The sequence below is a fragment of the Ascaphus truei genome, chromosome 2, assembly GCF_040206685.1.
Source record: "Ascaphus truei isolate aAscTru1 chromosome 2, aAscTru1.hap1, whole genome shotgun sequence".
NCBI lineage: Eukaryota > Metazoa > Chordata > Amphibia > Anura > Ascaphidae > Ascaphus > Ascaphus truei.
In genome coordinates this window covers 405,776,732-405,790,505 of record NC_134484.1, presented here as the reverse complement: position 1 = coordinate 405,790,505, position 13,774 = coordinate 405,776,732, and the positions used below count along the sequence as shown (strand labels likewise).

At 41.1% G+C, this 13,774-nt stretch overlaps 1 protein-coding gene across 4 annotated transcripts in view; it reads left to right on the top strand.

Moving 5' to 3' along the window:
- The window catches only part of CDK14 (cyclin dependent kinase 14), a 693,217-nt gene that overhangs the window by 513,634 nt on the left and 165,809 nt on the right, over positions 1–13,774 (top strand). For all 4 annotated transcript variants that reach the window (XM_075587394.1, XM_075587392.1, XM_075587395.1 and 1 more), the window contains one exon: positions 2,687–2,735. In XM_075587394.1, the coding sequence (XP_075443509.1) occupies positions 2,687–2,735 (49 nt within the window). The remainder of the gene's footprint in view (positions 1–2,686; positions 2,736–13,774) is intronic.

Sequence of the window (13,774 nt, the reverse complement as noted above, 5' to 3'; positions counted from 1 at the left end):
AAAATTAACAGGTTTTAATTTGTTCAATATAATTCTAATCTTATCTGGTACTGGTTTTCTTCACCTTAATCTCTTTTTGCTGGATATTGCAGCATAATTTGTTTCCTAAAACTAAGGGAGTGGCATAACAATTGGACTGTAAATTCAGAAACGTTTTGTCAAAAAAGAGATCAGGAAAATATCATGAACCCCTGTAAAGATTTTGCCATCTATAAGGACAGAAGTGTTTAAAAAGAAAAGATTTTAAAATCCTGGGTTTCGTTTATTTATTTTTTTTGTACAAAAAATACATCATTCCCCTACTTTCCACATATTAAAGTAGCAGTCCCGCCCTCTCATTCATTTATTTTTTTACTATACCTGAAGTTGGGGGCCCCTGTAACTGATCCATGGTCACCAGATCTCCGGGGATCTCTCGGTTCAAAAGGAACAAACAGGTTTGTCTACTTGGCAAAAATATTTCGGCACAAAATGGCTGCGGGGTCAGGATCACTCAGGAGGCCATTATAAAGTTTCAATGCATCTCGTGAGATGATGTGAGTTTCTGTTTGTGATCCTGCAGCAATATTTATTTGTGTTAAAGAAACAACAACAAATATCTCAGAAACAGGGGGTCTATGGATCACATCCTAGGGACCGCCAATGTCAGATAAACTTAAAAATAAATAAAAAACTGACAGTTTAAAGTGTCACTAACAAAGTTTGCATTGTGGCAGCTTTAATTCTGGTGTCACATAGTAGGCAGTGCAGAATTGTATTCTAGTCTGAAAATAGAGGGCATGTGGGAAAAAACAAGACTTGGATTTATTTGTAAATTAATCAGATCACAGCAAGTCACACGTCTGCAGCTATTGCCACCTCTGGAAAAATCATGAACCTTAATCTTGATCAGAGTAGCATTTGACTCATTAATTGCAACCCTGTGAAAAACGTGGAACAGAATTATTTATATACATTGTTAAGAACAAAACCACAAGTCTCAAAATATGTAGACGAGTTCTAAACTCTTTCATTAAATCACAACCATTTATAATTATAAAACCAGGAAAAAATGGTTAATAACCAACTGTGAACGTTGGGTGACAGTCTTACAGTTAGTTAGCATGCAGCTTACACAATATAGAAAGCAAGTGATTAAACCTTCGACAGTTTGGCAAGATCAACATTTCACAGCTACACAAAAATGGTTTTCCGATTTTATTTAAAGTACAGAGGCTTAATAAAAGAAAATGTATACATGCATCTTTATTTCACAACAAGGTATTTCATAGCAGGATACATGTAAAAAAGAAAAAACAAAGCGCACGACTCTCAAAGCGTAAAAAAAGTAATTATATTGTTACAATAATAAAGTGTAAATGATTGCACGTACAAGAAAGATTAATCATAAAGGCAGGGCATGTTTAGGGTACATGTTACCACTATAGAAGGTGAAGACTTGCTTCGTGAGGATCCCTCAGGATACACTGCTCCTTATCAGGTAGTTTCAGAAGCCGCAGGAATATCCAATCACACTGGTAAGTAATGTCCGTAAAACAGTACCCAAGAGGGTTACACTTGAGAAGACAAATGGAAACAAAACTCTCCTGCTACGCTAGATCCGCTTCAGCTGAAGCCCGTCAAGAGCAACCAGACCTCCACCTCACCACGATCGTAAACCGGGATCCTGAAGTCACCTCAGCACGCCGTAGGTCTGCGACGGACCACCCAGTGATCAATTAAATGAACAAAAAGTCCCATAGGTGGCGTGCGCAGGATCAGAGACGCAAAGATGATTGTAGGAGAGTGTCCAAATGTTGAATAAACAATCCTACGCGTTTCGTAGCGAACTACTTCGTCAGCGATGTTTAGACTGACTAAGCTAATAGAATATATACCCCACATGAGCAAAGCAATTGGTGGATACAAATGATCAATTAGCCTATCATTGCTTAAGGCACGTAGCAAACACAGGTGTAGTTCTAACTACCAGACATTTGCACAATACAAAAACCTGTCTACGATCGTGGTGAGGCGGAGGTCTGGTTGCTCCTTGACGGGCTTCAGATGAAGCAGATCTAGCGTAGCAGTAGAGTTTTGTTTCCATTTGTCTTCTCAAGTGTAACCCTCTTGGGTACTGTGTTACGGACATTACTTACCAGTGTGATTGGATATTCCTGCTGCTTCTCAAACTACTGGATAAGGAGCAGTGTATGCTGAGGGATCCTCACGAAGCAAGTCTTCACCTTCTATAGTGGTAACATGAACCCTAAACATGCCCTGCCTTTATGATTAATCTTTCTTGTACTGTACGTGCAATCGTTTACACTTTATTATTGTAACAATATAATTACTTTTTTACACTATGAGAGTTGTGCGCTTTGTTTTTTCTTTTTTACATGTTTGCCGTGTGATGTAGGACCATCCACTCCAACAAGCTGCAGACTCTCCATGATTGTCAAAGGTTTTTGTATTTTATCTAAATATTTATTTTTCATTGTTTAACACTTGTTGGAATACAAGTTTGTGTTCCCACACAACCTTTTAGTGTACTTTAACTATATCACTCTTTTTGGGTTGTTATATACACATACTATTAGTTTATTACCTTATATTAATCACAATATTAGTGCGCTGTTTATTGTTGTTTTTTATATAGCAGGATAAATGTGGATATTTTTCAGCTTGTCATATTTTTGTTTTACAGAGCGCTTTACGCAGTACGGTCCTAAGAATCTTAGACAAGCATGGAATAAGTAAGTCTTTACCTTATTTTTTGACATGCTTAACAATTAAAGAAAAATGTAATGCTATTTGTATCATATTTGCTATAATTTTGAATTGTTTTTTGTATGCATTGAGTAAAGTGCCTTAGAAAACTAAGCTCAGGCTACATTATTTATAAAATACATTATTGAATAAATACATTAAACCAAATCCAATTTAAAATTCAATTGTTATTATTGTTTATTTGTAACGTGCTACAGTTAATAGAAATTATAGTCATTACATTCTCCTGAATCTCTCTGGGTTATGCTTATTCTGGAACAGCATACAGTTCTACTCTATGAAACTGTCTGGTTCAGGTAAATTCGGAAAAAAAAACTTATAGAATGAGTATACAGGTAGTCCTCGTTATCCAACGTTTCATTTTACAACAAATGGCATATCCAACGCTTTACAATGCAACCCTATGGGCCGTTTTTTGATGCCGGAATGCGTTATCCAACGCTCACCGCCACGGATTAACATGGGACTCACTCCAGAACTGATTCCGTTGGATAACCGAGGACTGCGTGTACAAGAGCAATAATCCTCTGGCCTTGTTACGCTTCTTGACCAGGTGGCGAAAACAATAATTTGTACTACATCTGTACATTTAATGAAATTAGAGTTAACATCACATTATTGTAGGATAGTGTTTGTATCCTCCAATAATGTGACTTTATCCAAGTATTGACATTACCCCTAACCAGACTCTTAAATAGGGAGTGGAGAGAGGAAAAAGAAATAATGCTGGTAAATAAAACTATATTATTTAAATCATGTCTAGCTGTGGTGCTATACCCACTCAGACATGGGAAAATACCTATTTCAGGGTCTAAGGGGCTTTTCCTAGTAGATTTGAAATGTGACTTAACGCATCTCAAGTACACTTTTCAAGAACTTTTACATGTGTTGCTATTCTGTAAACCGTTATTGCATGTCCAATTCGCTTGTAAACGTTTTTTTTAAATGTGTTGTCACTCGTGCTCTGACAATTCAATTGGTAGGTCAAGAAAGGGTGACATACTTGCTTATTTGTTTCACCACCTGAAGGGTGGCGAGATAGGAATTGTGATTTCTAACCAGAGCTTGAAAGAGAGTTTGGAGGAGGAGCTCATAAGTGTACACTACCGACACACTTTATTACTCTGCGGCCAGATCCGCAAGCCGGGAGATTTCCCGGCTTGCTAGTGGCCGCCCCTCGGCATGCCGCGCGTCATAGACGCGCGGTCACGCGTCTTCGGGAGCGTGCGCCCCCTGCACGCGCGTCCAGGGGCTCCCCGAGGGAGCCCTGGTGTCCCGCGATCGCGGGACAGCGGCAGGGGGTTCCGGGGGACCCGGCGGACCCGGCAGCGGTAGGGAGAGCGCCCCGATCGGAGGGCGCTCTTCCGCTGCTTCGGCGCGCGCCCGTCACTCTCGGGTGCTCGCCAGGCTACTGCTGCGGCCAAGAACGGGCAAATGCTCGAATAAACTTGGCCGCAGCAGTATGCTGTGACAACAGTATTTCCCAACAGCTGGGTTAGTTTAGTGCTAGAGCTGCTGCCTTTAATGACAGTATTGTGGGTTCAAATCCCATTGGGTCTGACTCAGGTACCCCCTTCATCACAAGGGTCTTTAAACTGATTAGTCTTAAGGATATACAGATCCCCCTGAGGCAGTAGGAGAGATTGCTGCCCCTGCTCTGGCAGCAACTTCTGGACATCCCCCCCCCCCAAAAAAAATGGGGAGAAAAGGAAAAAGCCACCCTGGCACAGTCACCCTCTGTTGTTGCTGTCTCCCCCCAAGCACACCCTACCCCCACCTTACAGGGTGCGGGGGAGCATCAGGAAACTGGGCCAAACCCCACTCCAGATTCCCAAGTGGGTGAGGCCGTAAGGTTAGGGGATCTGGAAGTAGTGGGAGGGGGGACGGGAGGTGCCCCAGATTTCAGGGGTGTGGGGCCAGAGTGCTATACAGCATGAGGCCCGGCTCTCGGACACGGGTGTTGGGATGCTCTCCAATATCCCTCTCAATTGGAAAAATAGTCCCCATGTTTTAGTGCATCTACCGCACGGACGCAGCTGTCCTCGGGATAACGGGGGTCAGTCAAGATTCCCCTCTGGCTGTGCCACCTATAGATGGCACACAGTGGCAATGCCCCAGATCGTGTCACCGGGGGGTGGCGGGGGGGTTGTAAGCGGATATGAGGGAGAGTGTTGTGTTGAGTGCCCCAAAATATATTGTGGAGGCATCTGAGGTGGGTCCTCTCTGTGGGCTCAGTTGGGCTCTCTGCAGGAGGTGCCTGCTGGGTTGAACCATTCCCATTGGGCGCTCACTTATGAGAACCCTCCCAACAGTGCTGCAGGCCCCTTTGATATCCGATTTGCCCAGGTGATGGTGGAGGAAATGGTTAAGGCACTGCGTGTCTCTGTGGCCCCAAAAGTAATTCAGGGGACCGCTATCTCCACCCAACTACCACCATCTACCCTTGAACGTTCTTTTCCAGGGTTACAAGTAGAGGGTAGGATGGAGCCCCTCTGAAAACACCAAAGTGGGGGCCCATCATAAGTCTGAGGAGATCAGCCTGTGACTCCCCTTCCTGTCCTTTGATCAGGAGGAGGTGTTTGATTGGGTGGATCACAGATACCTCATACAGACCCTGCAGGTGTTCGGCTTTGGCCCACAATTTGTGACCATCCGCAGAAGCTGTACGCCTCTGCAGAGTCTCTGGTGAAGATAAATTGGTCCATGACAGCAACTTTTTGGTGTTTGGTCGGTGAGTACATCAAGGATGCCCCTTATCTGTGGAACTCTACGCACTGATCATCGAGCCCTTCCTCTGCCTACTGATTAAGAGGCTCACCGGATTAAATAGTCCTCCTCCATTCTGAACATGCCAAAACATGGGATTTGGCAATAACAAATTTGAAGCTACTAGAATAAGCCCCTAAATGGGAATAACACCAAGACATGATTAGCTATGACATGATACAACTACAATAATATAACATTAAGTCCCCATGTTAAATTTAAGAGACTTTAGTAAATATAAGATTATAAAATATAATTTGCATCTCATCACTAACAGCCATTATAGGTAATGCTATGCTTGTTACGAGAGAAAACATGGCTTAATGTTGGGTTGATGTCCATACTAGATACAGCATTACCATTACCACAATGTTACTTTAGGTTTTGGCATGTTTATAGATAAGGCAAATGCGTTTTTTGTTCTTTTACACTTTCACAGTTATTTCAAAAGCACTTTCAAGGCAAAACATTTGAGTGAAATTGTCCAGTTTGGCAATTAATATTTTATCAATGTTTTCTTATGTAAATTTAATTTTTTTAATTAAAATATTCATAAATCTATTTGATCCTTGGCTTGCGTAAATTTTTAGAATAGCTTTATGTTTATCCCAAGCATTTTTTAATTCCCTTACTGTATTAGCATCTACCACCTCTGTAGTTGGGCTATTCCATGAATCCACCACTCTTTACAGAAATAAGTACTGTACGTCCTCCAATTTCCCCAAGTCTGCCCCCCTCCAATTTCAGAGCATGACTTCTTGTTCTAACACTTGCCTTTGTCTGAAATATTCTGTACTGTACCTTGTTGAAACTCTTAAAATATTTGAAAGTTTCTATCATATCTCACCTCCCAACTGTACATACTGAGGTCCTTTAATCTTTGCGATGTAAACCATGCACCATTTTGTACTCATTGTTGCACAATCTCTATTTTATTCATCACCTTGTGGCGATGTAGCTAGACTTACTGTGCTTGTGGCCACAAAAAAAAATGTGGAGACCCGCGGCCCCTCTCCGGCCAAAAGGACAGCAAGTCTTGTGGCCCGGAAGGATTAATGATGTGGGGTTCCATGCATTTGGAACCATCCTGCAGGGATGAGCTTCTCAGCCGTGTACCTGTCGGCAGCTGCCTCTGCCATCTGGATACATGTCTCTGCTCGCTGAAGGAAAGAAATGCAGACTGTATTTCCCGCCACCTGGATAATATTATATGGGCTCTACATCATGAGCGGGGAGTTATATGGCCATATTTTGTCATCTACATCAAGGTGCTTGACTGTCTTCCCCTGTCCTGTCAGCCCCCTTGATGATGTAGATGACTAAATATGGGCATATGGTCTCCCCTCATGATTAGAGCTCCAAATAAGGATCCACATCATCCAGGCTGATAAATACAGCCTGCATCTCTTACCTTCAGTGAGCAGGGCACACAGATCCAGACAGTAGAGGTGGCTCCAGATGGACCGGACACGATTGTGGAGTTAATCTGAAAGGTGAGTAGCGGTGTTCTCTTCCTGCCCAAAAGGATCAATACAGAAGAATCGAACCCCATAGCTGTAATCCTTCTGGGTAGTTTACTGTTCTCAGGGCTGCAAAATCTATAGCCGCAGTGCAACCGCACCAGTACACTGATGATCGCGGCATCAAGGGCAGTAAGTCTGGCTACATCTGTATGGTCTCCAGAACACAGTACTGTACTCTAGACAAGGTCTTACCAATGAGCTGTAAAGCAGTAACACTACCTTTCTCTTTCTGCTGCGAATACCTCTCCCTAAATAACATAGCATCATGCTGGCTTTCCCCATTGCTTTATTACAGTACATTGCTTGCCTATTTGTAAGTCATACAGAAATAAATATAAAATTGTGTCAGGTAATTGTTGATTTTAGAGAGCACTTAGGCAAGTTTAAGGCATCTTCATGTTATCTGTTTGTGATCTGTACAATGAAGAAGCAGGCACACAGTCTTAATAATGAGGAGGTTTAATATGCCATAAAGACCAACGTTTCGGCAGTCTAATACTGCCTTTCTCAAGGTGAAGAAAGGCAGTATTAGACTGCCGAAACGTTGGTCTTTATGGCATATTAAACCTGCTCATTATTAAGACCGTGTGTCTGCTTCTTCATTGTACTATAACATATTGGGACTTCAGGAGCTCCCCAGGACCAGCGCACCGGCAGCTAAGTACCCCACCTCTATTACCATTGTGACTGAGTGCGTGTCTCATCCTCTATCTATCTGTTTGTGATCACCAGCAAAAGGTTTCACATCATAATGAGTTTAGTCAACAGGAGTCAGTTCTCCTGTTCTTCAAAACCAAAAATACAGATCTAAAATAGAATAGTAGATGTCTCTGCCTACTGTTTCCTTCTTAACAGATTCTATGCTCATTACAAGTTATTGACAACAGAGTTATGGACCTGGCTGTGTGAAAAGCAATAGGAGAATTTTACTAGGTTTCAAAGCCCATACCTGCTGGTTATCATAGGTTTAGTTTTAGATGAAATAACAAAGCTACAAATTATTTGTGTCAAGCACAGTGTGCAAAGCTATCATACAATCCTACCATGTCGTACTATATTTTTTTCTTATAAATGTTCACTTGACAATACCATTAAACTACTGTGTATTGCAAAAGATAGCATCTGGAAACTGTCATATATTTTTATTTTCATTTTTCATGTTTTATTGTTGATTAACCCCATTTTTATTGCAAAATTTGTGAAATTCTCAGGGACATTTTACTCCCAGAAGAGGAATTTCAGTTCCATATTTTTATAATTTACAAAAAAAAAATAGGAAGTTCTCTATATCAAGTGTAAATATTTGAGGTTTATGTAATAGTCATATGCTTTTATTTTCTCTAGGGACTTTTCATTTTGGAAAAGCTTATAGTTATTAAAAATAATTATTGTACATTCCAATTGATTTAAAATCATTTGTTGTTATAAAGATGTAGGAATTAATACCACTATACTTAATGCAGCTGAAGCAAGGAATCATTTTAGCAGTAAATAATAGAACATACAGTTGTGTGAAAAAGAAAGTACACCCTCTTTGAATTCTATGGTTTTACATATCAGGACATAATAACAATCATCTGTTCCTTAGCAGGTCTTAAAATTAGGTAAATACAACCTCAGATGAACAACAATACATGACATATTACACCGTGTCATGATTTATTTAACAAAAATAAAGCCAAAATGGAGAAGCCATGTGTGAAAAACTAAGTATACTTTATGATTCAATAGCTTGTAGAACCACATTTAGCAGCAATAACTTGAAGTAATCGTTTTCTGTATGACTTTATCAGTCTCTCACATGTGGAGGACTTTTTGCCCACTCTTCTTTACAATGTTGCATCAGTTCATTGAGGTTTGCGGGCATTTGTTTATGCACAGCTCTCTTAAGGTCCAGCCACAGCATTTCAATCGGGTTGAGGTGTAGACTTTGACAGGGCCATTGCAACACCTTGATTCTTTTCTTTTTCAGCCATTCTGTTGTAGATTTGCTGGTGTGCTTGGGATCATTGTCCTGTTGCATGACCCCATTTCGGCCAAGCTTTAGCTGTCATGCAGATGGCCTCACATTTAACTCTAGAATACTTTGGTATACAGAGGAGTTCATGGTCGACTCAATGACTGCAAGATTCCCAGGTCCTGTGGCTGCAAAACAAGCCCAAATCATCACCCCTCCACCACTGTGCTTGACAGTTGGTATGAGGTGTTTGTGCTGATATGCTGTGTTTGGTTTTCGCCCAAACGTGGTGCTGTGCATTATGGCCAAACCTCTCCACTTTGATCTCGCCTGTCCAAAGGATATTGTTCCAGAAGTCTTGTGGTTTGTTCAGATGCAACTTTGCAAACCTAAGCCGTGCTACCATGTTCTTTTTAGAGAGAAGAGGCTTTCTCCTGGCAACCCTTCCAAACAAACCACACTTGTTCAGTCTTTTTCTAATTGTACTGTCATGAACTTTAACATTTAACATGCTAACTGAGGCCTGTAGAGTCTGAGATGTAACTCTTGTTTTTTTGCAATTTCTCTGAGCATTGCATGGTCTGACCTTGGGGTGAATTTGCTGGTTCGTCCACTCCTGGGAAGATTGGCAACTGTCTTGAATGTTTTAAACTTTTGAATAATTTTTCTCACTGTAGAATGATGGACTTTAAATTGTTTGGAAATGGCCTTATAACCCTTCCAAGATTGATGGGCAACAACAATTGCTTCTCTAAGATCATTGCTGATGTCTTTCCTCCTTGGCATTGTGTTAACACACACCTGAATGCTCCAGACCAGCAAACTGCTAAAACTTTGGCTTTTATAGAGGTCGTCACATTTGCTGATGATCAATGAATCAAGGGCATTTGATTAGCAGCACCTGTCTGCTACTTAGCATCTTAATTCCTATGGAAGCAGTATGGGTGTACTTAGTTTTTTTACACATACTGTAGCTTCTCCATTTTGGCTTTATTTTTGTTCATTAAATCATGACACTGTGTATGTAATATGTCATATGTTGTTGTTCACCTGAGGTTGTATTTACCTAATTTTAAGATCTGCTAAGGAACAGATGATTGTTATTATGTCCTGATATGTAAAACTATAAAATTTAAAGAGGGTGTACTTTCTTTTTCACACAACTGTATGTATATAAGTATACACACATATTAGATACAGAATTTCTGACTTTTGTAGTTATAAGTCATCAATTTTTTTTGTAACTCAAATTTTATTGCGGGTTTTTAGGGTTGAGCAGCATAAAAGAGGGGGGGTATAAAAAGAGGGGTGGAGGGTAGGCACATTCACAAAACTATTTCAGTACATGTTGATGCATATTCACAGAGTGTACGTACTGGAATGGAAGAGTTGTGTGGGTAGAGGGACCGGCGAGTGCGCCAGTGTGGGTACGTAACTGTGCCAACTTCTTGGGGAGAATACACATGGGGTCCAAGTCAGGACCATGGTGCGAGGCCCAGGGTAAGCCAATGTGGATAGAGGCTTGGAGTAGTTGTAATAATGTTTAATGAACCAACATGACTGCTGTTCATAGTTGGTGTCTCAGCTGTCCACATGTTCTCTAGAGTCTAGACATATAGGTCACATATAATAAGACATTCCTGAGGTTTCCAAAGATTATGCACAACTACAACTCTAAAATAAAGCTGTGATGACTTTCCATTGAAAAGTATCAGAAACAAGCCAATCCATCTCCAGGACCAAAACAACTACACGGTTTCTGCATTATACCATAACCGGAACTTCCTCTCTAGTGCTAGGGGGGAGAATTCTAAAAAGGTTGGAGGAGATTTTAAACTAGGATGGAGGGGGGAGGGGAATGAAACAGATAATGAACTAAATGGAATAGATGAGGATACAAGGTGGTATTATTTATTTATAAAATATTTTACCAGGAAGTAATACATTGAGAGTTACCTCTCGTTTTCAAGTATGTCCTGGGCACAGAGTAAAACAAATAGTACATGGTTACAAGTACAGTTACATAAATGAACAGAGTATACATTATATACAAGACATTGCATGCACAGTTAAAGAAAATATATATTATGAGCGTATGAAACAGTTACAGACCAGGTTAAAATGTGAGACAGCCTTAGATTTGAAAGAACTTAAACTGGTGGTGGATGTGAGAGTCTCTGGTAGGTTGTTCCAGTTTTGGGGTGCACGGTAGGAGAAGGAGGAATGTCCGGATACTTTGTTGAGCCTTGGGACCATGAACAGTCTTTTGGAGTCTGATCTCAGGTGATAAGTGCTGCAAGTGGTAGGGGTGAGGAGCTTGTTCAGGTAGCTGGGTAGCTTGCCCATGAAGAATTTAAAGGCAAGACAGGAAAGGTGCACTTTGCGCCTAGACTCTAGTGTTGACCAATCTAGTTCTTTGAGCATTTCGCAGTGATGTGTGTTGTAGTTGCATTGGAGAACAAAACGACAAATTGAATTGTAGAGGGTGTCAAGTTTGCTAAGGTGGGTTTGAGGTGCCGAGCCATATACTATGTCTCCATAGTCAATAATTGGCATTAGCATCTGCTGTGCGATACGCTTTCTGACCAGGAGACTTAGGGAGGATTTGTTCCTGTAAAGTACCCCTAGTTTGGCATAGGTCTTGGTTGTCAGGGTATCAATGTGCATCCCGAATGTTAAGTGGGAGTCGTACCATAAGCCCAGGTATTTAAAACTAGTGACAGGTGTTAGGGTGGTGTTAGCATTGGTTCTAATCAGGAGCTCAGTCACTGGAAGCTTTACAAATGTAGTCTTGGTCCCAAATACCATTGTTACAGTCTTGTCAGTGTTTAAAAACAGTTTGTTTTGGGAAATCCAGTTTTCGAGTCTCAAAAAGTCAGACTGAAGTATGTGTTGAAGGTCAGAGAGGCTATGGCTGTGTGCATATAGGATTGTGTCATCTGCATACATGTGTATTGAGGCTTCCTTACAAGCTGTGGGAAGATCATTAATGAACACTGAGAAGAGTAGGGGCCCCAGAACAGAGCCTTGCGGGACACCACAGGTGATATTCAGGGGGTTGGAGTTAGAGCCTGAGATGGACACATGTTGGGATCTTCCTGATAGGTAGGACTGAAACCAGTTTAAAGCATGCTTCCCTATTCCAGAGCTCTGGAGTTTGATAAGCAGGATAGCATGATCAACTGTGTCAAAAGCCTTTGCAAAATCTAGGAATACTGCACCAGTTAGTTGTACCCGTTTCATTCCACACTGGATTCCATTGCAAACTTTTAGCAGGGTAGTTACAGTGGAGTGTTTGGGACGAAAGCCAGATTGGAATTGGCTAGGGAAATTTGTCTTGGTATAGAAATTGCTTAATTGTGAGTGGACACATTTTTCCATGACTTTGGATAGAATTGGGAGAAGTGAGATTGGCCTGTAGTTTGAGACAGTGTTTTTGTCCCCACTTTTGAAGATTGGGACAACTCTGGCAGTTTTCCAGGTCTTAGGGATATGGCCTGAAGACAGGATAGAGTTGACTATGGACGCAATTGGTTTGGCAATTGCTGGGGCACCAAGTCGTAGGAACCTAGATTGTAGTAAGTCGGGTCCACATTGGCTGCTTAGTTTTAGTTTGAGGAGCACTTGTATAATCTCCTCTTCAGATACTGGGCCAAATTGAAAATTGTGGGCAGTGTTGGGAGGGGGTGGGACTATAGGGGTACTCCCAAGATGAGATTCAGGTTTGTGGTTTGGGCTGCGTTTCACTAATAAGTTAGTGGCACACCCCACAAAGTAATCATTGAATGCATTTGCAATGTCATTGGGGTTTGTCAGAGTAATATCCCCCTTAGTGATATTACTTGGTTGTTGATGGTTAGGAGGCTGGAATATATTGTTGATAACCTTCCAGAAGTTAGCTGGGTTTGATGTATTCTGGTGGAGATTGTCAGAGTAATATTGGGCTTTTGCATGCCTTGTTTGCCTTGTGCACATGTTCCGCATGCATCTGTAGTGATTGAGATTCTTGGTGGTGGCAGTTAGTATGGAGGTAGAATGGGGGCAAGTGCAAGTTTGACAAGCAGTGAGACACCCATAGATAATACTGGAAAACTTCAAAAGACTAAACAAAGTGGGCGCAGAAAGGAAGGAGCAGATAAGATAATAGTACAGGCTGAAAAAAAACTGAAATGCATGCTTGCTAATGCAAGAAGCCTGACAGATAAAATGGGGGAGCTTGAATTAATAGATGCAAGGGAGCAGTATGATATCATAGGCATTACTGAAACATGGTGGGATGAAACTCATGACTGGACAGTTAATTTAGAGGGTTATTCTCTTTTTCGGAAGGATCGAACAAATAGAAGAGGAGGTGGAGTATGTTTATATGTTAAACCGGATCTAAAACCTATTATAAGGGATGATGTCTATGAAGGGAATTATGAAAATGTAGAGACTTTGTGGATAGAAATTAGCAGTGGAGATAAAAGTATAAAGAATATGTTTGTGGGAATATGCTATAAACCACCAAATATCTGTGAGATTGAGAAAGCTAAAATACTTTTGCAAATGGAGAAGGCATCAAAACTGGGTCATGTTTGCATAATGGGGGATTTTAATTATCCAGACACAGACTGGGGCATTGAGATTAGAGTTACAACAAAAGGGAACAGGTTTTTGGGGGTGCTTAAAGACAATTATATGACCCAAATTATTGAGGAACCAACCAGGAGAGGGGCAGTTCTGGATTTGGTCCTATCAAACAATGTCGAAGTAATAA